This window comes from Erinaceus europaeus, chromosome 12 (genome assembly GCF_950295315.1).
Source record: "Erinaceus europaeus chromosome 12, mEriEur2.1, whole genome shotgun sequence".
Classification (NCBI taxonomy): domain Eukaryota; kingdom Metazoa; phylum Chordata; class Mammalia; order Eulipotyphla; family Erinaceidae; genus Erinaceus; species Erinaceus europaeus.
Window position 1 is genome coordinate 47,757,912 of NC_080173.1, and position 26,208 is coordinate 47,784,119.

The 26,208-nt window shown below is 51.8% G+C and overlaps 2 protein-coding genes across 3 annotated transcripts; one reads left to right on the plus strand and one right to left on the minus strand.

Annotated features, from left to right (window-relative positions):
- Window positions 1-1,042: 1,042 nt before the first annotated feature.
- On the minus strand, window positions 1,043-15,713 carry FKBP10 (FKBP prolyl isomerase 10). Of its 2 annotated transcripts, XM_060203475.1 has the most exons (11): window positions 15,383-15,713; window positions 9,131-9,276; window positions 8,685-8,874; window positions 8,456-8,601; window positions 5,499-5,688; window positions 5,226-5,371; window positions 4,197-4,389; window positions 4,019-4,093; window positions 2,975-3,117; window positions 2,558-2,721; window positions 1,043-2,151 (listed from the first exon to the last, which is right to left on the minus strand). In XM_060203475.1, the coding sequence occupies exons 1-11, from the start codon at window positions 15,625-15,627 to the stop codon at window positions 1,966-1,968; spliced, it is 1,824 nt and encodes a 607-aa protein (XP_060059458.1). In that variant the 5' UTR covers window positions 15,628-15,713; the 3' UTR covers window positions 1,043-1,965. The 2 variants fall into 2 exon arrangements, with proteins under 2 accessions (XP_060059458.1, XP_007535543.1); XM_007535481.3 differs by lacking the exon at window positions 4,019-4,093 and having other exon boundaries at window positions 15,383-15,711.
- A 294-nt stretch (window positions 15,714-16,007) lies between these two features.
- P3H4 (prolyl 3-hydroxylase family member 4 (inactive)) lies at window positions 16,008-24,829 on the plus strand. The gene is made up of 8 exons (XM_007535484.3): window positions 16,008-17,029; window positions 17,186-17,338; window positions 17,437-17,608; window positions 18,431-18,559; window positions 19,530-19,675; window positions 21,683-21,766; window positions 24,036-24,180; window positions 24,462-24,829. The coding sequence occupies exons 1-8, from the start codon at window positions 16,556-16,558 to the stop codon at window positions 24,482-24,484; spliced, it is 1,326 nt and encodes a 441-aa protein (XP_007535546.1). The 5' UTR covers window positions 16,008-16,555; the 3' UTR covers window positions 24,485-24,829.
- The last annotated feature ends 1,379 nt before the right edge of the window (window positions 24,830-26,208 follow it).

A 26,208-nucleotide genomic window follows, 5' to 3' on the forward strand; every position in this document is an offset into this window, starting at 1 on the left:
ATACACACACACACACACGTATATGTGTGTAATATGCACGCACACACAGTTGAGCGCTGGCAAAATGGCTCACTTGACTAGTGCACTGCTTTGCTACATGCAGAGCCCAGGCTCAAACCTGGCCCTCACTGCATTAAAGGAAGCTTCGGTGCTATGGTCTCTTTCACTATCTTTTTCTTTTCAAATATATAAAAAAATGGTGGGAATCGGGTGGTAGTGTGGTGGGTTAAGCACACATGGTCCGAAGTGCAAGGACTGGTGTAAGTATCCAGGTTTGAGCCCCCCGGCTCCCCACCTGCAGGGGAGTCGCTTCACAGGCGGTGAATCAGGTCTGCAGGTGTCTATCTCTCCCCCTCTCTGTCTTCCCCTCCTCTCTCCATTTCTCTCTGTCCTATCTAACAATGCCAACAACAGCAATAATAACTACAACAATAAAAAACAACGGGCAACAAAAGGGAAAATAAATAATAAAAATAAAAGCTTTTTTTTTTAAAAAAAAATGGTGCCAGTGGGGGCAGTTCAGTGATCAAGTCCCATCTCATTTTCTCCTTCCCTCTTTCCCCGCATGGACAGCTTGAGCCTTGCCGTCACACCGCCAGTCTAGCTGGTAGAGGCAGATGGCACCAGAGACTTGAGCTCCACTACCTTCCCTCTTAGCAAGAGGGAGGAATGGGCAGCAGCCAGAAGCTGGGGGTAGGGGGGAGCGGGGGGCAGGAATATCATGGTACTGGAAAGAGTAGAATCCAACCTGAGTGGTTTAGTTTCATCCTTTAGTACTGTCTGGGGTCAGAGGCCTTGTCTTTTCACATCATTGGCACAGGGGACATGGGTCACTTCTCCCCACTGCCCCTGCAGGTGCTGTCCTATGGACAGGCACCTGCTGTCTTGGGGGTGAGGCCCCTACAGGACTTGAGGAATTGGGCTGAGACATGGACACCAGTGTCTTTGCTGACAGGCCATGGAGAAAGACTGCACTGCCTCCCCTTGTTCCCCAGTCTGGGTCCGAGGGTCTCCCTCTATTGAAGGGTCACACCCCGAGGCCTCTGGTTTAGTCTTTTATTTGACACGGAGACAGGGACTTGGTACCAGCTTAGCCTCTTGAGTGTGCAGGACTCTGCCCACCCCTTACCCCTTAGCTCCTAGGGAGCCCTTCTTCCACGTTCATCTCAGTCCTTAATCTTTGGTTCCATGCCCTAAAATGAGGTTCCTCGTACCCCCTTTCACTTTCCTCCTTAGCCCCTGGAGGAGGTAACCTCCTTTAGAAGAGGAACACATCCCAGCTCCTGTCCCTCCGTTCTCAGCAAGGGAGACAGGAGGCGGGGGATCCACAGGACAGGGGCAGGAAAGATGAGGTGGGGCTGCCCTTTCCCTAGGAGCCAGTGAGAACTAAGGGAAGGGAAGACGGCCAGGGGCCTCTCTCCACCCTCATCATGCTCCTGGGGAGCTGCCATGATAGAGGAGTCGGACTGGGAGGGGCATTGTGGATGTCAAAATGCACACAAAGGGGTGCCTAGGAGACAGTATAATGGTTATGCAAAACACATCCATGCCTGAGGCTTGGCGGGCCCAGGTTCAATCCCTGACAGCATCATAAACCAGAGTTGAGCAGTGCTCTGGTTTAAAAAGAAAGAAAAAATTAGGGAAATACAGTAGGAGCTCAGCCCTGCTCAGTGTAGGGTAATGCAGAGGGGAGGTGGGGGGAGGAATCAGCTATATCCATGCCCCCTCAAACTCATCTGACTGCAGCTCCTCCAGAACTTCCAGTAATGAAAGTTGGGACCAAAAGAAAAAGTGAATGGAAGTCTGTGCTGTGGACGGTCAGAGCAGGCTTCTCTGACAACATTCTGTTGTTCTGAGACTTCATCCCAGCAGAGGGAGGGGAGACTTGTGGCAAGTCAGTGCCTCACGGCCTGCTGACCCCTGGGAACAGGCCTCTGCGGGGTGGGGGGAGCAGGCCCCAGCCCTTCAGAGCTCCTCGTGCACCCGCTCCTGGTCCTCGTCGGTCTTCAGCTTGAGCTCCTCTGGGGTGATCTTGCCATCCTGGTTGCGGTCCTGGTTCTGGAACATGTCTGCTATGGTCTTCTCAGGGTCCCGTCCAGGCATGAGGCGTCCTTTGCCCTCACTGACTTGAGCATTGATGAAAGCAGAGAACTGGGTGGGGGTATAGCATAATTGTTACGCAGAGACTTTCATGCCTGAGGCTCTCAAGTCCCAGGTTCAATCCCCCACACTGCCATAAGCCAGAGCTGAGCAGTGGTACAAAATAAAAAAAGTGGAGAACTGGGGGCGAGGAGAGCCAGAGGGAAGGCAGGGTGTGAGTGCCTGTCTGAGGAGCTCTGGGGGCTTTGGGGGGGGACCCTGAGGGAGGCCAGTCCCTCCTTTTCCTTCCAAGCTGTTCTGACCAGGGTAAGGGAGAGTCAGCAGCGGGGTCAGAAGGAAAGGCCGGAATAGGGACAAGCAGTGATGGCAGAGGGGCAGAAAGCTGGGTGTAGATGGGACAGTGGACGTGCATTCATGGTGCCACTCGAGTGTGGCTGTGGCTGAACTCCCTACCCACCTCCTCTGGGGGGACCTCGCCATCTTTGTTAAGGTCCAGCTCTTCGAACAAGTTGGCAGGAGGGTCCTTGTGCCACACAAACAAGTAGCCAGTGGGTAGTCCATCCTCCCGGGATACCAGCTCCACCTCAAACAGCAGCACGGCACTACCAGGTACGCCCCGGGCTGCAGGGAGGGAGACAACAGGAGGGAAGTCCCAGTCAGGTCAGTCTGGGCCTGCTTTGGCAGCCTTCCAAGGCACTCCCCAGCTCAGCCTGCAGGCCTTGGTTTTCCCTTGGGGGGGGGGGCTGAAGAGGAGCAGGAGATGTCTACAGAATCATCTAGAATTCAACCCTGGCTACTCCTGACCGTTTCAAGGAGTGAGGTGGGTAAGGGCAAAGATGACAGAGCGCCCCTGGGGTCAGTCCCTGCCTCTTACCTCCGTTCTCCCCGTGGGCCAGGTGTGGTGGGACGATGAGCTGCCGCCTCTCTCCCACACACATTCCCTGGAGGCCCGTGTCCAGACCTTCGATCACCTTGTTGGCCCCCAGAGTTGCCTCCTGGGGGGCCCCATAGTCATGGCTGTGGGGAGAGCAGATTTCTCTGTTCCCCGCCAGTTCATACTTTCTTGTCTCCCTCTGGCTCCCACATACCCTTAATCAATTCTCAGGTCACTGGGCTGGGAGATGGACCTCACACATTACCAGGTGCCAGAACCAGGGGGTTAAGCCTCTGGTTGCCCTGAGCAGGGAGGAAGTGTCATAAGCAGTGGAGTTGTGCTGCAGGTGTCTCTCCTCTCTCTCTCTTTAAAGACTTTATTTATTAATGAGAAAGATAGGAGGAGAGAGAGAAAGAACCAGACATCACTCTGGTACATGTGTTGCCAGGGAGTGAACTCAGGATCTCATGCTTGAGAGTCCGACCACTGTCTCTCCCTTTCTCTCTCTGTCTTTTATGCTGTTTTAAAAATGACCTCCAGAAACTATAGAGTCCTATAGGAACTGAGCTTCAGCAATAACCCTGGTGGCAAAAATAAGTAAATAAATAAATTCCTAGGTCACTCCTGATGCCGGCCCCAGTACAGTGTAGGGCCTAGGGGAAAGGCAGTGGCACATTTGGCTGAGCACTCACATGACAGTGCACAAGGACCCTGGTTCAAGCCCCTGGTTTCCACCTGCAGGGGGAAGCTTCACAAGTGGTGAAGCAGGGCTGCAGGTGTCTCTCTCCTCTCTACCCCCCTTCCCTCTAAATTTCCCTGTCTCTGTCTCTATCCATAATAAATAAATAAATAATATTTTTAAAAATGTAAAGAAAAAAATAGTCACTGGGTGTGGTGGCTTCATTGTTCAGGCACTGAGCCCCATTGATAATCCTGGTGGCAATTAAAAAGAAGTCATAAGGATCAAGCAGTGGCACATCCAGGAGAGAGTGCATGTTTCAGTGCACAAGGACCCAGATTCACACTCCCACCACTAATAGTTACCTCCCTTCACCCGTCTGCAAAGAATTCCAGTTTCTTATTGCTTTCCCCTCCACCACTCCCTTAAATGGCATCTGACTGGGGTAGCAAGAGGAAGGGTACTGTTAGCTGTCAGGAGTACCCCCAGTGCCTTGGCCCACCCACCTGCCCAGCCCTGGCCCTGGCCCTGCCCCGGACCCACGAGGAGAAGAGCTTGGTGCCGTCCAGTAGAGAGCAGTTGTAGTGGTAACGAATGTAGTCTCCAGGCTTGGCTGTCTCATTGCAGGCGTCAGGGGGCCGGGACAGCGTCTTGACTTCCACCGGATCCACCGGGTTGTGGAAGTCAATGATGTGGACATCAAAGATCAGCACAGCTGAGCCCGGGATCTTGTCTCCTGGGGCCCAAATGGAAGTGTGGGTCAGCTAGGCTCCTAGGAGAGGCGGCTGCTCCATGCTCTTCCCTGCACCCAGGCTTTTAAACTCCAAGGGGTGGGGTCCTTGCCCACACTGTCAACTCCTCTAGAAACATTCTCTTACGTGGTCCGGGAGGTGGCGCAGTGGATAAAGTATCAGACTCTCAAGCATAAGGCCCTGAGTTCAGTCCTCAGCAGCACATGTACCAGAGTGATGTCTGGTTCTTTCTCTCTCTCCTATCTTTCGAATTAATAAATAAATAAATAAATAAAATCTTTAAAAAAAAAAAGAGTTGTGTTCCATGTTAAAAAAAAAAAAAAGAGGGGCCAGGTGGTGGCTCACCACGTTGAGCGTACATGTTGCAGTGTGCAAGGACCCGGGTTCAAGCCCCTGGTCCCCACCTGCAGAGGGAAAGCTTCACAAGTGGTGAAGCAGGGCAGCAGGTGTCTCCCTGTCTCTCTCCTTATCTCCCCATTCCTCTCAATTTCTGGCTGTCTCTATCCAATAAAAATAAAGATAAAAAATTAAAAAAAAGAAAGAAACATTCTCTTACTGCACACACCCTGCTGCTGGAGGCAGTCACTCCCATTTTAGATCTGAGAACAAAGCTGGGGGTCAAATGGAGTTTCTTTGCTTCCCAGAGCTATGCTGTTTCTCCTAGAACCACCCTCCCTCCTTAAACTCAGGGCCTCCCCCTGGAGGAGGGGATGGAGTTTATGACAGGAGGTGGGAGCGTGACTGAAAGACTTCTGTCTCAGAGGGGTGACTAGAGCCCCCTCATGTGGGGGTGGGGATGTAGAAGAGGGGTCCAGCCTACCAGTCCCGTTCTCCCCATAGGCAAGGTGTGGGGGGATGGTGATCCTCCGACGCTCCCCGATGCAGGCACCCTGCAGCCCCTGGTCCATGCCCTGGATAATGTAACCCTGGCCCACGTAGGTATTGTACGTGTGGTTTCGAGAATAGCTGCAATGCAACGGGGGGGGGGGGGGCAGCAAAAAGGTCAGAGGGGTCCCTGCTCAGCCAGGAAGCTTTAGTACCAGGCACTTCCTTTTCACAGTCCCCATCCTCCATCATCAGGACCCCCTCTGACCTGGAATCAAAGAGGGTGCCATCCATCAGCGAGCCGTTGTAGTGGTAGCGCATGAAGTCCCCAGCCTCAGCTCTGCGGACACAGCCAGGTGGCAGCTCCAGCGTTTCTAGCTGGACCGTGTCCTTTGGGTTGTGGACGTCGATCAGCAAGACGTGGAAAACCAGGGAGGCCTGCGGGGGGATCACCGTCCCTGGGGGAAAGAGTGGGCTATACAAGTGGAGAACCAACTTCAGGGAGACCAATGTGAATATCATGCAAAAAAGTACCAGCTCTGCTCTCCAGAGTCCTCTCCCTTGCAGCCCAGGAGGTGGCACAATAGATAAAGCATAGGATTTAGGAATAATATGGCCTGAGCTTGATCCTTGGCATTGGATGTGCCAGAGTAATGATTTTTTAAAAATTTTATTTATTGTGGTCTGGGAGGTGGCGCAATGGCTTTGGACTCTCAAGTATGAAGTCACAAGTTCGATCCCTGGCAGCACATGTGCCAGAGTGATGTCCAATTCTTTCTCTCCTCCTATTTTTCTCATAAATAAATAAAATCTTTAAAAAAATAAAAGTGGTCCAGGAGATGGCACTATGGCTAAGGCACTGGACTCTCAAGCATGAGGTCCTGAGTTCAATATCCGACAGCACATGTACCAGAGTGATGTCTGGTTCTTTCTCTCCTCCTATCTTTCTCATAAATCAAATCTTTTAAAAATATTTATTTATTTATTTATTTTAATGAGAAAGAGTAGATACTCAGAGAGAGAAAGAGACCAGAACACTGCTTAGTTCTGGCTTATGGTGGTGCTGGGGATTGAATCTGCAGCCTCAGAGCCTCAGGCTTGAAAGGCTTTTGCAGAACCATTATGCTGTCTCCCCAGCCGGATGATTTTTTCTGGCTCTCTCCATCTCTCATATTAAATCCTTTTTTTTTTTTTTTAGATTTTATTTATTTATTCATGAGAAATGATAGGAGAGAGAGAAAGAACCAGACATCACTCTGGTACATGTGCTGTCAGGGACTGAACTCAGTGTCGGGGAACATCTAATACAATATACTCTATCTAGATACTCTGGAATTATGCATGTTTTAGACTAGCACAAACTATGATTTAATCAATCACTCTGTAAGGCCTGACAACTCCATGGTTTCCCAGAGGTCAGTGGGTGTTGTGAGAGGCCAAAGCCTCCCCTCTGCCAGTGATCACCCAAGGACTAATGAAAGACTATGTGACCTGTTAACCTTCAGATTATTGCCTACCTCAATACCATATGGGATTGGTTTGTAAAATAGTAAAAATATTGGGAGTTGGGTGGTAGTGCAGTGAGTTAAGCGCACATAGTGCAAAGCACAAGGACTGGAGTAAGGGTCCCGGTTCAAGCCCCTGGCTCCCCACCTGCAGGGGAGTTGCTTCACAGGCGGTGAAGCAGGTCTGCAGGTGTCTATCTTTCTCTCCCCCTCTGTCTTCCCCTCCTCTCTCCATTTCTCTCTGTCCTATCTGACAACGACGACATCAATAACAACGATAAAAAAACAACAAAGGGCAACAAAAGGGAAAATAAATAAAATAAAAAGTAGTAAAAATATTGTACTTGTCCCGAGGTAACCGATGTACCTACCATTTGATATTTACCCTGTGTAATCTATATCTTGGCTGTGACCCTAAACTCTTTTCCAGATGTACCCATTATACATCTTGCTGATGTAAGCTTTCTGTGGGATTTCTTTGTTACAAACCTATAAAAAGATAGACTGTTCTTTGTTAGGGAGCGCACTTCTTCTTTTTAAAAAATATTTATTTATTTATTCTCTTTTGTTGCCCTTGTTTTATTGTTGTAGTTATTATTGTTGTCATTGTTGGATAGGACAGAGAGAAATGGAAAGAGGAGGGGAAGACAGAGAAGGGGAGAGAAAGATAGACACCTGCAAACCTGCTTCACCACTTCTGGGGAACCGGGGGCTGGAACTGGGATCCTTACACCAGTCCTTGTGCTTTGTGCCACATGCGCTTAACCCGCTGCGCTACTGCCCGACTCCTTTGGTAGCGCACTTCTGTCTCCCTCAGACAGAAAGGTGTTTGCCACACTGGCCTTTCTTAGAATAAACTTTAGTCTTGGAATATTTTTCCTTGTTTGAGTAACTTTGAGTAACTACGAGTTAGCTTGAGTGGAGATTTCGGTGTCAAGGACCAGTGGAGCTTGTTCCTGCATTCAGACCTCATGCAGAGGTCTGATGCCAGGTGGGGGTGAAGCATAATGGTTATGTAAAAAGACTTTCATGCCTGAGGCTCTCAAGTCCCAGGTTCAATCCCCCACACTGCCATAAGCCAGAGCTGAGCAGTGCTCTGGTAAAAAAAAAAAAAAAAAAGAGTCCAGTGTCTTATCCACTGTGCCACCTTTCAGGCCACTAATTAAACAAATCTTTAAGTGATCTGAGTGGGGGGTAGCACTGGACCCTCAAGCAAGGACTTTGAAGTTCAATTCCCAGCATCCATCACATGTGCCAGAGGAATGCTTGTGATTCTCTCTCATAAATAAATCTAAAAAAGGGCGGAGGATAGATAGCATAATGGTTATGCAGACTCTCATGCCTGAGGCTCCAAAGTTCCAGGTTCAATCCCCCGCACCACCATAAGCCAGAGCTGAACAGTGCTCTGGTTAAAAAAAAAAAAAATTTAAAAAAAAATCTAAAAAAAACAAACAAATAAACAAAACAAAAGAGGGGCTGGGTAGTGGCACACTTGGTAGACACAGATGTTACAATAATGCTTAAGGACCCAGGTTCAAGCACCTGGCCCCCATCTGCAGGGGAGGCCTCATGAGCAGTGAAACCCTGAATTAAGTACCCCTCTTAGTGAGGTGACCACCAAGGTCAAGACTTACTCCCTCCATCCCTCTCCAGCTGGTACCCTGGTGCAGTGCCAGCCCACTGCAGAGAACCAACCCCCAGTGTCCTCCTCTGCCCTCACCATAGCCCTTCTCGCCGTAGGCCAGGAACGGAGGGATGATGATCTTCCTTCGCTCTCCAGGACACATGCCCAGCAGCCCCTGGTCCATCCCTTTGATGAGCCAGCCAGAGCCCACGTAGGTGTCGTACGTGCCACCCCGACTATAGCTGTGAACAAGGTGATGCAGCCAAAGTGGGAGGGGTTGAATGGGCCCGGGCTCCCGCGTCCCTGGGCCTGGGATCCCCCATACCTGGTGTCGAAGGCAGTGCCATCTAGCAGCGTGCCATTGTAGTGGTAGCGAACGAAGTCACTGTCCTGGACCATGCGGGGGCACTGGGGCGGCCGCAGCAAGGTGCTCACCTGCACGCTGTCGGCCTTGTTCCACACATCCAGCAAGACCACGTCGAAGTAGAGGGTGGCATCGGGGGGAATGAGGCCGGCTGTGCAGACAGTTCAGCCCCAGGGTGGGGGAGAGTGGGGACCTGGGAGCCCCACTGTCTCTCCCTCTATCACTTCTAGTTCCCCTTCCTGCTCCTCTGGTTCCTCCCTGGGCCCTGTTGCTCCCCTTTTCTTTACCTCACCTCACCCCCCATTGCTCTACACTGTCTACCCTGCTTGTGCAGAGTCACCCAGGCTAGGTACCGTCCCCTCCCTGAACTTCCTGCTCCCAGGGCCCAGGTTGCTGCCCATCCTCACCCACGCCGATGCTGCCGTAGCCCAGGTGGGGAGGCACGATGAGGCGTCGCCGCTCGTTGACACACATGCCCATAAGTCCCCGGTCCATGCCAGTGATGAGGCGCCCCACGCCCACCACAATGGCCACCAAGGTGCTGCGGTCATAGCTGGGGGGAAAGGGGGCACAGGTGGGATATGGTGGCCCCTACCCTGTTACACACACGCATAGGAGAGCCGATATCCACAATACCCCTCTCCTACACATGTGCTCCTGTCTCCAGTGCAGACCTTCCTCCTAAGTGGATCGATACTCCCATCTTAATAGGTTGGGCTGTGGAGAAAGGAAAGCCCCTGAGTTGACGCCTTTGATTTGCCTGGAGCTGGAGGAACACTCAGGCTGGTCTGCTGTTAAGGTCTGCTGACAGCAAGAGTACTAAGATGGCACAGAAGAGAGAGGACCATTTACTGAGCACCTACTGTATGCCAGGTGAAGTGGTCAACGTTGTAAAATTTATTACAATACCACACTGCCTAATGGCTTTTGGTCAATGATTGACTACATACACAACAGAAGTACATGCTCTAGGTGTGTGGCAGGCCGTGATATTTATGTGTGTGCATCTACACACACTATGATACCCACATAATGAAATCATTCAACAATGCATTCTGTGGTGGTCTGAGAGATGGCTCAGTGAATAAAGTACTGAACTCTCAAGCATGAGAACCTGAGTTCAAGCCCCAGCAGCACATGTACCAGGATGATAACTGGTTCTTTCCCTCTCCTCCTATCTTTCTCATTAATAAACAAAATCTTTAAAACAAACAAACAAACAAAAACCAATGCATTGTGTGGGACATAGCCATTCATGACTTCATCTTGTTGAGGTCACTTCTTTGTGAGGAGAGCATTGCTGGTTTCATTTTACAGATATATTTATTGGGGAGACAACAGAATGGTTATGTAAAAAGACTTTTGTGCTTGAGGCTGCAAAGTCCCAAGTTCATTCCCCAGCACTGCCATAAACCAGAGCTGAGCAGTGTTCTGGTCTCTTTCTACCTTTCTCTGTATCTCCCTCATTAAAATAGAATCAACTAATTAAAAAAGAGGGGGGCCGGGCAGTAGCGCAGCAGGTTAAGCACACATGGCGCAAAGTGCTAGGACCAGCGTAAGGATCCCAGTTCGAGGCCCCAGCTCCCCACCAGCAGGGGGTTTGCTTCACAGGCAGTGAAGCAGGTCTGCAGGTGTCTATCTTTCTCTCCTCCTCTCTGTCTTCCCTTCCTCTCTCCATTTCTCTCTGTCCTATCCAACAACAATGACATCAATAATAACAACAACAATAATAACCACAACAACAATAAAACAGCAAGGGCAACAAAAAGGGAAAAAAATTAGTCTTCAGGAGCAGTGGATTCGTGGTGCTGGCACTGAGTCCCAGCAATAACCCTGGAGGCAAAAAAAAAAAGAATCGTTAAAAATAGAGAAAGGTCTAAAGCATCACTCTGGCACAAGGGATATTAGGGATTAAGCTTGTAGTCCCATGCCCACAAATCTGGTGCTCTATCAGCTGCACAACCTCCTGGGCCATTTTTGTTTTAAGAAAAATTTAGTCCCCACCTGCAGGGGGAGGGCTTTCCGAATGGTGAAGCAGTATTGCAGGTGCTTCTTTGTCTCTCTCCCTCTTTATCACCTCCTCCCATCTAGATTTCTGGCTTTTTCTATCCAGTAAATAAGTAAAGATAATAATAATAAGAAGAAAAAGAAACATTGAAATTTGAGAGTGTGGATGAGCTGCCCAGGTCAGACAGCTAATGTGTGGTCATGAACCTCACAAGCCCATGCCACTTCAGCATAGACCCTCCAAGTGCTGGAAGCAGACCTAGTTGGGGTTAAGGAGTGATTTTCAGCTTTGAAAAGTTCTATCCTGGGCGTCGGGTGGTGGCACAGCGGGTTAAGCACACGTGGCGCAAAGCGCAAGGACTGGCGTAAGGATCCCGGTTCGAGCCCACCTGCAGGGAAGTCACTTCACAAGTGGTGAAGCAGGTCTGCAGGTGTCTGTCTTTCTCTCCCCCTCTGGCTTCCCCTCCTCTCTCCACTTCTCTCTGTCCTATCTAACAATAACATCAATAACCACACGATGTTAAACAACAAGGGCAACAAGAGAAAATAAATAAATATTAAAAAAATAAGAAAAAGAAAAAAAGAAAAGTTCTATCCTAGGTCAGGGGAGATGGCACAATTATTTTACAAAAGACTTCTATGGCTGAGGCACCAGAGGTCCCAGGTTCAATCCCTTGCACCATCATAAACCAGAGCTGAGTAGACAGTGCTTTGGTTTAAAAAGAAAGAAAAGGCAATGTCCTATTCTAAAGGCCATACTATTTTTTGTTTGTTTGCTTTAATTATAGTTTTAACCTTTCAACAGCTAAGGGAAGATGGAGATTTTTATTTTGATTGAAGGGGCCCAAGGTCTGGGAAGTTTTCCCAGTTCAACAATGCATGGATTGGGTCTAGCCATGCTCCTGGAGTCACCGCCAGGGAAGTAAGCTCCAGTGGCTAGCCCCTTCCTACACTCCAGACCAGCAAGTGCTCTGGATTCTACTCCTGCCTACTCTACTGCCTACCCCTCCTTTTGTCTACTTAGCTGGTTTCACATCCACCTTCCTCCTTCACAGTGCGATTATGAAGGCTTAAGCACTAAGGAAGTTTCAGCAGTTGACACTATTACTTTCCAGAATCAAGGGTAACGTGCTGAGACAGCTGGTAGACTACCTGGCACTGTGGAAGTTCTCTTTCTCTTTTGCTCTTTGTAAAATTGGGACCTTACACACATGCTCATGTGATTTCACTGCTCTGAGCAACTCTTCTCAGATTGAAAGAGAAAAAGACAGAAAAGGGGAGAGATATCATAGTACTAGAATTTCCTCTGGTGCCACAGTGCTTCTGACATGGCGCCAGGATTTGAACTTGGACTGAGTGCATGGCAAGGCATACACCCTACCTGATATCTTCTTATTTATTTATTTATTCTCTTTTGTTGCCCTTGTTGTTTTATTGTTGTAGTTATTATTGTTGTCATCGTTGTTGGATAGGACAGAGAGAAATGGAGAAAGGAGGGGAAGACAGAGAGAAGGAGAGAAAGACAGACACCTGCAGACCTGCTTCACCGCTTGTGAAGTGACTCCCCTACAAGGTGGGGAGCCGGGGATTCAAACCGAGATCCTTAAGCCGGTCCTTGCGCTTTGCGTCACCTGCGCTTAACACACTGCGCTACCGCCGGACGCCCGATATCTTTATTTTCATTCATTGTCTTGTTTGAGTCCTAACATGAGCCTTAGGAAGTAGGCTTTTTTTTTTTTTCATTTTATTGGACATGATAGAGAGAAAATGAGAGTGGGAGGGGAAGATAGGGAGAAAGACACCTGCAGACCTGCTTCACTGCTTATGAAAGGACCCCAGGAACCAGAATCATTGCAGGGGTCCTTGTGCTTCATACTATGTGCATTTAACCTGGTGCACTACAGCACGGTCCCTGGAAGTAGGAACTGTTTTCTTTCTTTCTTTCTTTCTTTCTTTCTTTCTTTCTTTCTTTCTTTCTCTCTTTCTTTCTTTCTTTCTAATATAATATTTATTTATTAGATAGAGACAGAGAGAAAATTTGAAGGGGGGAGGTAGACAGGAGAAATGACAGACATCTGTAGACCTGTTTCACCACTCATGAAGCTTCCCCCTGCAGGTGGGGACCAGGGGCTTGAACCTGGGTTCTCGCACACTGTGGTATGTGTGCTTAACCAGGAGAGCCGTCACCTGGCCCCGGGAGGAACTGTTTTCAATCCCCCCTTTTTTTCAGATTAAGAAGCAAAACTTAGAGAAAATTACTTGATTATGGTTATAAACTTTAATTTGAATCCAGGGCCTCAGATTCTGAAGTTCATGGCTTATTTTATTTTATTTTATTTTACCAGAGCACTGCTCAACTCTGGCTATGGTAGTGCTGAGAATTGGTTTCTCAGGAATAAAGGTATTTTTAAAATTAATTTTTATTTGATAGAATGGAGAGAAATTATGAGAAGAAAGGGAGATATGGGAGACAGAGAGATCGGTAGCACTGCTTCACAGTTGTGAACCGTTCCCTGGTAGATGGGGATGAGGGGCTTGAACCCAGGTCCTTGCATGTGGGAATGTGTGTGCTCAACCAGGTATGCCACCGCCTGGCCCTGAAAGTCTTTTTTTTCATTAACTGTTGTTCTATTTCCCCAACCCTGGCATACGTGGTTAATTTTTTTTCATTATTTATTTCATGAGATAGAGAAATAGGAGAAGGAGAAATAAGCCAGAACAGCCTTCTGGCATATGTGATGTCAGGGATTAAATTTAGCACTTATTGCTTTCTTTTCAAAAAATATTCATTCATTCATTCCCTTTTGTTGCCCTTGTTGTTTTATTGTTGTAGTTATTATTATTCTTGTTACTGATGTCATTGTTGTTGGATAGGACAGAGAGAAATGGAGAGAGGAGGGGAAGACAGAGAGGGAGAGAAAGATAGACACCTGCAGACCTGCTTTACTGCCTGTGAAGCAACTCCCCTGCAGGTGGTAAGTCTGGGGCTTGAACTGGGATCCTTACACCAGTTGTTACCCTTTGCGCCACCTGCGCTTAACCCGCTGTGCTACCACCCGACTCCCAGGACTTTATGCTTTCAAGTCCACTTTACCTGCACCACCTCACAAGCCACTGGATTGAGTCTCTCTTTCTTTCTCTCTTATTGAATAGAGACAGAGAAATCAAGAAGGAAGGGGAAGATAAGAGAGGGTGGGAGAGAGAGAGAAAGAGAGAGAGAGAGAAAGACACCTGCAGCCCTGCTTGTGAAGCTTTTTTCCTGCAGGTGGGGACTGGGAGCTTGAACCTGGGTCCTTGCACATTGTACATGTGCTCTCAAATAAGTGTGCCACCAAGCAGCCCCCAGAGTTTATATTTCTATTTTTTTAAAGGAAAGTCTTTTTTATCTTTTATTTATTTATTATTGGATAAAGACGGAGAGAAATTCAGAGGGGAGAGGGAGCTAGAGAGTAGATACCTGCAGCCCTACTTCACTATTAGTGTAGCTTTCCTCCTTCAGGTGGGGACCAGGGCACTTAACCAGGTGTGCCACCACCTGGCCCTGAGTTTATATTTCTATCCAAATACACTGCTGGTCTCCAAAGCAAGAGCCACTAATCTGTGGGTTCAGCTATGTGTTTTGGGGAAGCATCATAGAGGGCTTAACTTCTTGGGGTGTCACATGTGGTTGGTGTGTGTGTGTGTGTGTGTGTGTGTATGTGTGTGTGTGTGACAGGGACCCAAGGTTTAACAGAGATTGGCACAAGTCCTGCCCTGCCTCCCTGCCAAAGCAAACCAAAAGCCAGGGATCAGGCCAGAACATTATCTCTCAAACCCCAGGGCTGGCAGAGCTAAAATGGAATGGGGAGGAGGGGTACAGAGACACAGAGAGGGAGCATGAGGACCTTCTGAGGAGCCCAAATAGTAGGTCCTATCACATGTCACACAGTCAGAAAGGGTTATAGCAGGGGCTATGCCCCACATCCTGAATCCACTACATGGCCCTCCCCACTTTACCTTGTGGGCTCCTGCTGGCCTCAATTCCTTCCAACAAAACAAAACAAAAGAAAACAGCAACAACAGATAACACTTGCACTCTCTTGTCTAAGCAAAGCTACACAGACGGGGGCTTGAACCAAGGGAGATAGGCTGGATGGAAGGGGGTAGAGTCTTTTAAAAAATATTTATTTTCCCTTTTGTTGCCCTTGTTTTTATTGCTGTTGTAGTTATTTTTGTTGTTGTTATTGATGTCGTTGTTGTTGGATAGGACAGAGAGAAATGGAGAGAGGAAGGGAAGACAGAGAGGAGAGAAAGACACCTGCAGACCTGCTTCACAGCCTGTGAAGCAACTCCCCTGCAGGTGGGGAGCTACACCAGACTCCCAAGGGGGGTAGGGTCTTTTGAGAGAACACTGGAGGCTTCACATGCAGCTGAGACCCTACACCCTCACACCTCCTCCAGATAAAACCGTGTTAAATAACAATAGAGCAGGTCACCTGGATTCTCAGACACTGGGGTGTAGGAGCAGTTGGGGGGGGGGACTTTGAAAGTCTGGAGTGGAGTAAGTACTGGGACACAGGCTTAGAGGGGACAAGAGACCACTGGATCCCAGGACCTAAGAAAACCTGCAGGGGGCGCTCCGGAAAGAAGCGTGGGAGTACCCACCCCATTACCTGGAGTCAAACTTCTTGCCATCCTCAAATGTGCCGTTGTAGTGGTAGCGCACGAAATCGCCCATCTGTACTTCCCGGGGACAGGCCCTGGGGATGTGGTACCTTTCGATGACTACATCTTCCAGGGGCCCCCCAGCCGGGTTGGCGCGGCCCAGCCCCCTCCCCACAGCCTGCAGCAGCAGCAGCAGCAGCAGCACCAGGGGAAGCCGAGAGAGGATGTGGCTGCGGGGCGCCGCGCGGGACATGGTGTCTGGAGCTGGGGCGGCCGACAGTGAGGCCGAGCTAGGGAGCCTCCGCCAACAACCTCCTGTCCCCCCTCCTCCGCCCAAAGCTGGCTCCCCCCCTTCCTGTCCACGGGCCTCACCCCCCGCCCATAGCGGTCCACGTGGAATGGGGGCTGGGAAGACTGAGCTGGCAGGGGTGGGGTGGAGGGTGAGGGTGGACAAGGAGGACCCGGCGGTCCTGGTGTTCCGGAGGCCGAAGAACGAGCTGAGCTGCAGAGCCGCCCCGCACGGGGCAGAGCGAGCAGGCCGCGCAGCGAGGCGAGAAGCAGAGCAAACTCCCCAAACACAACCCTCCCCCTCTCCCTCCCCCTCTTCATGTGGCTTTGTTCAGAACCCGAGGGCCCAGTCTAGCTCTGTGTCCCCTGCCCGGGCCGGCTTGTCGGGGGTCTGAGCTGCTTTGCTCGGCAAGAGCGGGCTTGGGGACGGGGCTCAAATGGAGGCTGAGGGGCAAACGTCGGGACTGTGCCCGTCGGGAGGCTGGGGGACACTCGGAGCGACGGCTTAGGAGCTGGGGGTGAGCGGTACGCCGCTGGAGGTGCAGAGTTGGGTGCTTGGGGATGGCATTTGCCTTCAATTCTCGATCTGTAGGTGTAGGGATGGCTTTCTGGGCTGCCCGTCCCTGCGGGAAGTGTCCCCCCATCCTCCCCCCTCTTGGTCAGGGGAAGACTCCAATGGCAAAAGATGAGGCCAAAGGAGGGGACTCCGGACACCACTGGGGACTCTGAAAGAGTTGGGGCGCCGGGCCCAAGCCACGCCCCTGTACTGCCCGCCCCCCACGCCGCCTGAGGCGGTGCGCTAAGACCCGGAGGGCGCGCCGCCCCCTGCGCTCCACCCCCCGGCTGCCTGCCCGCGGGGCCTGGACGCCTGCTCGGAGCACGACGGCGGGGGCATGGGGCGGGCGGCCTGGGCGCTGCTGTGGCTGCTGCTGGGCCGCGCCGGGGCGCAGTACGAGAAGTACAGCTTCCGGGGCTTCCCGCCCGAGGACCTGATGCCCCTGGCCGCGGCCTACGGCCACGCGCTGGAGCAGTACGAGGGCGAGAGCTGGCGCGAGAGCGCGCGCTACCTGGAGGCGGCGCTGCGGCTGCACCGGCTGCTGCGGGACAGCGAGGCCTTCTGCCACGCCAACTGCAGCGGCCCCGTGCCGGCCGGCGCCCCGCCGGGCCTCTCGCCCGGCCCCGACGGCGGCGGCGCCGAGTGGGCGCACGAGCTGCGGCTCTTCGGCCGCGTCCTGGAGCGCGCCGCCTGCCTGCGGCGCTGCAAGCGCACGCTGCCCGCCTTCCAGGTGCCCTACCCGCCGCGCCAGCTGCTGCGCGACTTCCAGAGCCGCCTGCCCTACCAGTACCTGCACTACGCGCACTTCAAGGTGGGCACCCCGGGCTCGGCTGGGCTGGGCTGGGCTCGGTGGCGGGAGCGCGGGGGGCGCGGGGCGCGGGGCCCGGGGCTAGCGCTGACAAGCACGCACCATCGCGCCAGCTAGTGCGCCCCTCCGACCCGGCGCACCTCCGTTACCACCCCGCAGGCTAACCGGCTGGAGAAGGCCGTGGCCGCGGCCTACACCTTCCTGCAGCGGAACCCGAAGCACGAGCTGACCACCAAGTATCTCAACTATTACCGCGGGATGCTGGACGCCGACGATGAACCGCTCACGGATTTGGAGGCTCAGCCCTATGAGGTGAGGGGAGAGAGGAAGGGCAGGACCCTCCATAGGGCTTGTAGCAGGGAACGGTGTATCTATCCCCTGACCTCCCGGCCTCGCTCCCCTCCGCCCAGGCTGTGTTCCTCCGGGCCGTGAAGCTCTACAACAGTGGCGATTTCCGCAGCAGCACGGAGGACATGGAGCGGGCCTTGGCTGAATACATGGCCGTCTTTGCCCGCTGTTTGGCCAGCTGTGAGGGTGCCCATGAGCAGGTGGACTTCAAGGACTTCTACCCAGCCATAGCAGGTACTGCCCACCCCAGTTCCTGTCCCCAGAGCTTTAAGACATCCACACACTTTCATTTCATACATTTATGTCGCACCTGCTGAGTGAGTGACTGGTGGGCAACAGGGGTAAGGTGTCATCTTCAGCTTTCAGCCACAAGGTTAACAGACCCTCCACTGTTGGGTACAGAGAGACAATAGGATCCCCACATGAGCTGAGAGTGGTTGGGCTCACAGGTGTCCCAGGCTGAGTGCAGTGTGGCATCAGAGGTGCCCAGATGGGAAGCAGCCCAGCAAGTGGGTGCAGAAAGCCATCTGAGGTCTGAAATGACACCCACTGAGGGTGCCTATCTTTGGGTGTCTCTCTGTGGGGGTGGGGAGTAGAGGAATTGTCTTCAACTTCTCACTTTATCATTTCACTTTTTTTTTCTTTCTTATTAGAGCACTGCTCTGCTGTGGCTGATGGTGATGCGGGGGATTGAACCTGGGACTTTGGAGTCTCAGGCATGAGAATCTCTTTGCATAACCATTATGCTATCTACCCTTACATCTTCAGCTTCTGTAACTGGGCTTCAGTCCTGTCTACAAACTCGGTGTGCCCTTCTCCCTGCATACCCTGGCTCCCTCTGGCTTCGGGGGTGGAAGTTGAGTTGTGTGGAGGCGGTGGTCAGCAGCCCAGCCCATAGTCTCCCTCAGCATCACCTGAATGCTGGGGGCTTGACACACTCACCCACTGTGAGCATTACAGGTTCAACAAGTGGGGCTGGGAGTGATCATCTTCCTTCCCTGGGGTAACTGCTCACCTCCTGTTGTCTCTGCCCCCACTCCCACCCCTTCCCACCAGATCTCTTTGCAGAATCCCTGCAGTGCAAGGTAGACTGTGAGACCAACTTGACCCCCAACGTGGGTGGCTACTTTGTGGAGAAGTTTGTGGCTACCATGTATCACTACCTGCAGTTTGCTTACTACAAGTGTGAGTCTCCTGGGGTTGTGTGTGCATCTGGGGTGTGGCAGGGTTGGGCACTGGACTGGGAACCTTGCAATGCACCTGAGGACAACCTGAGAGGAGGGGAGAATGGGTGGGCAACCACTGAGGCAAATGACTAGAGAGCCAGGTGCAGCACTTGACTTTATGAAGCCCTGCCACATCTGTTCATCTCACTGGATCCTCTCATCTATCCTCTACAGCTGGTAATATGAACCCATTTTTTTAGACGAGATGCCTGACACCCACAGAGGGCAAGGGACTCTTAATCCTGTGGCTAATAATACACAACACCAGGGTTTATGGTTCCCTTTACTCAGAGGGAGATCCTTGCACTAGCTGGGGCTGGATGTACACTTTCCAGGATTCCTGCAATGCAGAGGTCCCAGCCTTCAAACTGAGGCTGGAGCTGGAGTGAAGGGACTGAAAACCAAAGCACCTGGAGGCCCCTCATGGATCCAGCTGGCAGAAGAGTTGAGGTCTGGGCTGCTGGCCTCTAATTCTCCAGTGCCACCATTCTCCAGCTGTGTGAGCTTGAGTAGCTTACTTCACCTCTCTGTGCCTCAAATTTCTTGCCTGTAAAAGGGGTATAACATAACAGTGGGGTTTATGTGAGTTCACCAGGGCTGGGCTTCTGGTAAGTATTTGGTACAATATAGTTTGAGTTTATTTCCAGAGCACTGTTCAGCTCTGGCTTATAGTGGTGCTGGAGATTGAACTTGGGCCCTTTGGTGTATCAGGCATGAAAGTCCTTTGCCTAACTATTATGCTATCTCCTTAGCCCTAGTTTATGTTATTGGCTGGGCTGAGGTACCCAAGCTTACCTCCTGCTGAGCTGGGAGGCAAATGGGGCAGAGGTTATTGGACTTCATTGGGAGATAGAAGAGGTTGGGTAGTAGCTAACCCTGAGCCAGGAAGTGCCGGAGTCACTCCTCACTCCTTCTCGTGTCACCTGCAGTGAATGATGTGCGCCAGGCTGCTCGAAGCGCAGCCAGCTACATGCTCTTCGACCCGCAGGACAGTGTCATGCAGCAGAACCTGGTGTATTACCGCTTCCACCGAGCTCGCTGGGGCTTGGAGGAGGAAGACTTCCAGCCCCGGGAGGTAGGCACTGCAGTCAGGGACACTTGTAGGATGTATGATGTGACTGAGTTTTTAAAAAATGACTACTCGGGAGTCAGGCTGTAGTGCAGTGAGTGAGTTAAGCGCAGGTGGCGCAAAGCGCAAGGACCACTGTAAAGATCACGGTTGGAGCCCTGGCTCCCCACTTGCAGGGGAGTTGCTTCACAGGCGGTGAAACAGGTCTGCAGGTGTCTGTCTTTCTCTCCCCCTATCTGTCTTCCCCTCCTCTCTCCATTTCTCTCTGTCCTATCCAACAACGATGACAACATTAATAATAACTACAACAATAAAAACAAGGGCAACAAAAGGGAATAAATAAATAAATAAATAAATAAATAAATAATGACTACTCAGTTATAGACCAGAGAGGGAGAGAACCAGAGCGTCACTCTGGCATATGCGCTGCCAGATATCAAAGCTAGAAACCTTATGGGGGGGCTGGGTGGTGGCACACCTGGTTAAACGCACATATTCCGAAGCCCAAGGACCTGGGTTCTAGCCCTCAACCTCTACCTGCAAGGAGGACACTTTATGAGCAGTGAAGCAGGTCTGCAGGTGTCTATCTTTCTCTCCCATTCTCTCTTTTAAACGGTTTCTTTTAATTCTTTTTATCTTTATTTATTGAATAGAGACAGCCGGAAACTGAGAGGAAGGGGGAGATAGAGATGGAGAAAGACAGAGAGATACCTGCAGCTCTGCTTCACCACTTGTGAAGCTTTCCCCCTGCAGGTGGAGACCAGGGGCTTGAACCTGGGTCCTTTGCGCACTGTAATATATGTGCTCAACCAGGTGCATCACCTCTCTCTCTAGCTCCCAATTTCTCTGTCCTATCCAAAAAAAAAAAAAAAAACCCAAACAAACAAAAAACAAGAAGAAAGAAAAGGAAAGGAAACCTTACCTACTTGAGTCCTGAGTCATCTTCCCAGTTTCAGTGGTTTGATTTAAAAAAAAACAGTTGGGATTGGGCTGTGGCACATCCAGGTGAGCGCACATGTCACTATGTGCAAGGACCCAGATTTAAGCCCTTGGTCCCTGCTTGCAGTGGGGATGCATCATAAGTGGTGGAGCAGTGCTGCAGTGTTTCTCCTCTCTGCCTCTCTGCTCCTCTGTATCTCTCTCTGTCTCTCACCCTCTATCTAAAGAAAAAAAAAAGTGGTTCGGGAGGTGGCGCAGTGGATAAAGCACCAGACTCTCAAGCATGAGGTCCTGAGTTCAATCCCCGGCAGCACATGTACCAGAGTGATGTCTGGTTCTTTCTCTCTCCTCCTATGCTTCTCACTAATAAAGAAAATCTTTAAAAAGAAAACAAAAAAAGAAAGAAAACTGTGAGGAGTCATGCTGAGCCCCCACAGTAACTCAGGTGGCAAAAATAAAAGTCAATTCTTAGCTTCCTTGGAAGGCAGAATGGACAGTGAGGCTGTGGTTGGAGTCCTGAGTTCAAACCCAGCTTTGTCATTGGTCTTGAGAACACCATTGACCTCCCCACCCAATCTCTAGTCTCTGTACTGCACAGGGTGGTCCTGTTGACCTCCGTCTCACTGGCGCTCTGCCTGGGCTATGGGAAGCCTGCTCCTTCCCCACCCTCATTTCTCTCACTGCTAGCCCTTTTTCTCCAGGGACCCTTTAGTTTAGATCAACTGAGGAAAACCCTTGGAATCCAAGGCAAGTCTGACAAGATGGCGCATCTGGTGCCCCGGCCAGTTTCTTTGTTGGGAGGCATTGCTAGGCCATTGTGGCACTTGGCCCACAGAATGCTTCTTAACCCGAACATTTGAAGCCATCAGCGTTTTTTTTTTTTTAATCAGTACTTGAGCTGGAAAGGAGCCAGAGCACCCAGATCCTAGAAGTACCGCCTCTGCCCTCTGACAACAGGGCCCAGCTTGCCTCTTTTTACGTGGCTGTTGGAGATCAGCCCGAGGCCTGCAAGGCATGTACTCTGTGGCTGAGCCGCCCCCACAGCCCTCACTTGGCTTTCCTCCCTCCTCTCAGGAGGCCATGCTCTACCACAACCAGACTTCAGAGCTGCGGGAGCTGCTGGAGTTCGCACACATGTACCTGCAGTCAGATGATGAGGTAAGTGATGTCCTGCCTCCCAGGGTCAGATGGGGCTGGAGAACCCTGGATCCTCTTCCTGGGGCTACTGTGCCAAAGCTCAGCTTTGGCTCCTGGCACACAGCTACTGTGAAGCCAGAGAGAGTTGCCTGTCCCTTATCTTTATCCACACTGCCCTCCTCTCCCTGTGTGCTCCTCTTTCTCTCTCTCAAGATTCACTTATTGGGGGTTGGGCGGTAGCACAGCGAGTTAAGTGCACATGGTGCGAAGCACAGGGACCAGTGCAAGGATCCGGGTTCGAGCCCCCAGCTTCCCATCTCCAGGGGGTGTCACCTTACAAGCAGTAAAGCAGGTCTACAGGTGTCTATCTTCCTCTCCCCCTCTGTCTCCTCTCCTCTTTCGATTTCTCTCTGTCCTATCCAACAATAACAACAGAAGTGACAACAATAATAATAACGACCAACAAGGGCAACAAAATTGGAAAAATGGCCTCCAGGAGCAGTGGATCAAACTTGAGACCTTACGTTTGCAAGTCCAATGCTTTATCCACTACACCACTATCAAGGCATTCTTTCCCTCCATATCTGAATCTTTTAAAAAAAATTTTTTAAGTATTTATTTATTCCCTTTTGTCACCCTTGTTGTTTTATTGTAGTTATTATTGTTGTTATTGATGTTGTTGCTGGATAGGATAGAGAGAAATGGAGAGAGGAGGGGAAGACAGAGAGGGGGAGAGAAAGATAGACACCTGCAGACCTGCTTCACCGCCTGTGAAGCGACTCCCCTGCAGGTGGGGAGCTGGAGGCTCAAGCCTGGATCCTTATGCTGGTCCTTGCGCTTTGCGCCATCTGCGCTTAACCTGCTGTGCTACCGCCCGACTCCCCACATCTGAATCTTCTCTTTTTCCAACTCAGGAAGCTCTTGTTTGTCCTGGTTCTCTTTTCTGGGAATGTAGTGCCAACTCTGATCCTTGGTACCTGCCCCACCACCTGTAGCCACAGACCTCTGGCCCCCTCCTGGAGGGTTGAGCTCCAGGACAAGGGACCAAGTTATCTCCCCCCCTTACCCCCTCCCACACACACATGCCTGGCATAGAACTGACACTCAAACAGATTGCTGAACAGAATAAATGAATTAATGAGCACAGACTGTCAGGGTGTATACCATAGCATATTACATTGATTCTGCAGGAGGCTTTGGGAGCCTGGTTTTCTCTGAAGTGTTGCTGCTCAGAGCTTAGTCATTCTTTGTCCATATACCTAGGAACCTACATCGTTGGGGACAGGGCCTACATTGTTAGCACCCCAACTTTGTGCAAGCCAGACTTGGCTCCCCGCTTACTATTTGTGTCGCCTCCAGCAAGTTGGAAAAAGACCTCAAACTTCTGTTTCTTCATCCATATCAAGGGTGGGGAGGGTGATGTTCACCCCACACTGTCCAGGTGAGAACTCGATGAGATCCAATGTGTAGAGCACTTAGTGTGGAGCCCGCACATATTGGGAGCTCTGTGGATGGAAGCCACACTGTCTACTCTTGCTCCTCGCCTGCTCTTTGTCAGGCACCATGCCAGGGGCTAGAGTAAGCGACTCAGTCCTTTTCCCCAAGCAGCTCAAAGCCTAGTGCACACAATACTGTGGGAGGGGTCAGCCCACGGCCCTCAAGTAAAGCTGCCACCCAGCCAGGAGAAGTGAACAGGGTAGGGCTGTCCTGGCTGGAAACAACCTGAGCCAGCATGCATAGGTGAAGAGTATTCGCACCAGCTAGTTTGTGCTCAGAAGGTGGGCTGTGACAGCCTGGGAGGTGGTGCAATGGATGGTGCACTGGACTTACAAGCTTGAGGTCCCAAGTTCAATCCTGATAGTGCGTATGTCAGAGCAGTGCTCTGCTTCTCTATCATAAATACATTTCTTGGGGCCAGGTGGTGGCACACCTGGTTGAGTACACACGTCACAGTGCTCAAGGACCTGGGTTCGAGATCCTGGTCCCCACCTGCAGGGGGAAAACTTCACAAGTGGTGAAGCAGTGCTGCGGGTGTCTCTCTGTCTTCTTCTCTCTCTGTCTCCCCCTTCCTCTCAACTTCTCGCTGTCTCTGTCAAATAAAGATTAAAAAATTTTAAAAATACATTTCTTAAATGGTGGGTTGTGGACAGGACACTTGAGTATCCTCAAGTGTCACTTGTTGGGGGAGTTCTGTGCGTTGGCTCAGAAGTGATCAGTTTGGGAACAGGATAGGGAGGTAGGGTTTGTGGCTGCTGTAACCTGTTCTCTCTCCTGCCCTGGGCTTCTCTAGATGGATCTGGAGGAAGCAGACTCACCCGCAGAGTCTGAGCCACTCCCCTCAGACGCTGAGTTTGAGGGGGAGGGCGACTATGAGGAGGGAATCTATGCCGACTGGTGGCAGGAGCCAGATGCCAAGGGCGATGAGGCCGAGGCCGGTCAGTGGTTTGAGTGTGGTGGCTGGTGGGGAGGCAGTTGGGGTGGAAGCTGGAGGCCAAAGGACAGAACGCATCCACTGGGCTCCAGAGGCAGTGGTGTGTGTGTTAGGGGCTGGGGGATCCCTTCTCTGGAAACTTGCAGGCTGTGAGCCACCCTTAGCCACTTGGTCCCACTTCTGGGGGCTGGGGCCAACTGAGGTCTGTTCCTGGAGACCTTCAGTCACCTGCTACACCTCTCCAGGCCAGCTCCTGGACACCATGCTTTTCCCTTTCCTTTCCAGAGCCGGAACCTGAACTAGCGTGAGAAGAGGGTTACCCCCGGACTCCTCTCCAGAGCTTGGGGTGCTGGAGCCCAGTGGCAGCACCGTTAGCAGCCTGAGCAGCAGCAAGAAATATTTATTAAATATGAGATGGACATAGCTGACCAGGCCTTCCTGGGTCCCTGGAGCGCTGCAGATGATGGTACGGCCCAGCCTCCCCTCCTAGTGCTCTCTCTAGGAGGAGAAGGCTCCAGCTGCTCTTTGGAGTGTCAACTCAAATTACTGAGACAGCCGTTGGGGCAGTGGCTTTGCAAAGAGCTAGAGACCAGGAGTACACCGTTCCTCTGCACGGCCGTGTGGGTGCTCAATAAACGTTTCTTGTCAAATGAGTGGCAGTACCTGGGGTCCCATCTCCCCTGGACACAGGTTGTGTGTGCACATCTCTTCTTCTCTGCTCCCCTTTCCCCTCTTCTCAAAGTCCCCCAGTGGCTCCCGTGGCCCTCAGATGTGAGAGCAGAGGTGCATGGCTACAATCTGCCACCAGGGGGCGCGAAGATATAGCTCCTGGACAATGCTTTCAGATTTCTGAGATGAGAGGTCCAGTATTTTCTTCCCCCTCCCCCTCCTCCCCTCCCCCTCCTCCCCTCCCCCTCCTCCCCTCCCCTCCCCCTCCTCCCCTCCCCCTCCTCCCCTCCCCCTCCTCCCCTCCCCCTCCTCCCCTCCCCCTCCTCCTCCCCTCCCCCTCCTCCTCCTCCTCTCTCTCTAGCACTGATAAGCTCTGGTTTGTGGTGGGGAATTGAACCTGGGACTTCAAAGCTTCAAGCATGAGAGCCTCTTGCATCACCATTATGCAGTCTACCCCCCTCCTTCCTTCCAGTATTTTTCTGTTTAGTTCAGCTTCGCCTCCCTTGGCGAGTGAGGTGAGTATGGGGAGAAGACCGGGATATTTCACTTTCTATTTTCCAGGCATTTTACTGACCCAGGTTTCTCAGAGTCAGAGGGAGGAATTTGACCTGCCCTCTCCACCCCTCCCATTCTAGGCAGGGTTTGGGGCTCCATCTCAGAGGTCCCAGGAGCCCCAGGGATACCCATGTGTCATTGGGCCCGCCAGCCCCTCTTGTCTAATCAATCTCTCGTTGGCTTCTTGGGGCAGAGAGCCTGGAGGTGGTGCCAGGTGGTTGCCTCCTGGCTCTGATTCACCGGTACTCACCCCCTTATGTGTTACAGCAGGGACATGGGTGCAGAGGGATCCTGGGTCAATATCAGCCAAGTGACGATTATGTTGGGGTGGTGGTGGTAGGGGAGCTTCCCTTTAGAAGGGTTCTCACCTTCCCTCCTTCCTCTCCCCCCCCCTCACTCCTCAAATGGCCCAACTGACTAGGCCTGGGCTGCCCACCTCCGTTCTAGGACTAGCTACCTGCCCCAAGCCCCTTCTTCCCCTTTGGTCCGGCTGAGGGCGGGAAGGCCGGAGTCTGGATCCTGGGCGGGGGCAGGGCTGGGGGGCAGGTGACCTCACTCCTCCCATAGGTGGGTCTGCGTTGGTGGAGTCTGTCCAGAGCTCCCAGGTGCCAGTTGCCCTGCCCCACCCTTTGGAGCAGCTGTGTAGTCAGCGTTCACCGAGGCCCCGCCTCCTGTCCCGGGAGGGGCTGCCCCAGGCTGGGGCGGAGGGCGGGGCGCCGGGCGTGCTGGAGCCTGCCCGCCTGAGCTGGAGCTGTGGAATCCAGAGCGCTGGCCAGGTCTGAAAATGCGGGTGTGCGCGGGACTCCAG

Excerpts from the sequence above, each read along its gene's own strand:
- FKBP10 (XM_060203475.1), bottom strand. The coding sequence starts at position 15,627 with ATGTCCCGCGCGGCGCCCCGCAGCCACATCCTCTCTCGGCTTCCCCTG. Across the intron at positions 4,094-4,196 it reads GGCACCAAGCTCTTCTCCTC|TCAGATGCCATTTAAGGGAG; the intron begins GTGGGTCCGGGG and ends TTGCTACCCCAG. Across the intron at positions 2,152-2,557 it reads GCGAGGTCCCCCCAGAGGAG|TTCTCTGCTTTCATCAATGC; the intron begins GTGGGTAGGGAG and ends ACCCCCACCCAG.
- P3H4 (XM_007535484.3), top strand. The coding sequence starts at position 16,556 with ATGGGGCGGGCGGCCTGGGCGCTGCTGTGGCTGCTGCTGGGCCGCGCC. Across the intron at positions 18,560-19,529 it reads GCAGTTTGCTTACTACAAGT|TGAATGATGTGCGCCAGGCT; the intron begins GTGAGTCTCCTG and ends TGTCACCTGCAG. Across the intron at positions 21,767-24,035 it reads ACCTGCAGTCAGATGATGAG|ATGGATCTGGAGGAAGCAGA; the intron begins GTAAGTGATGTC and ends GGGCTTCTCTAG.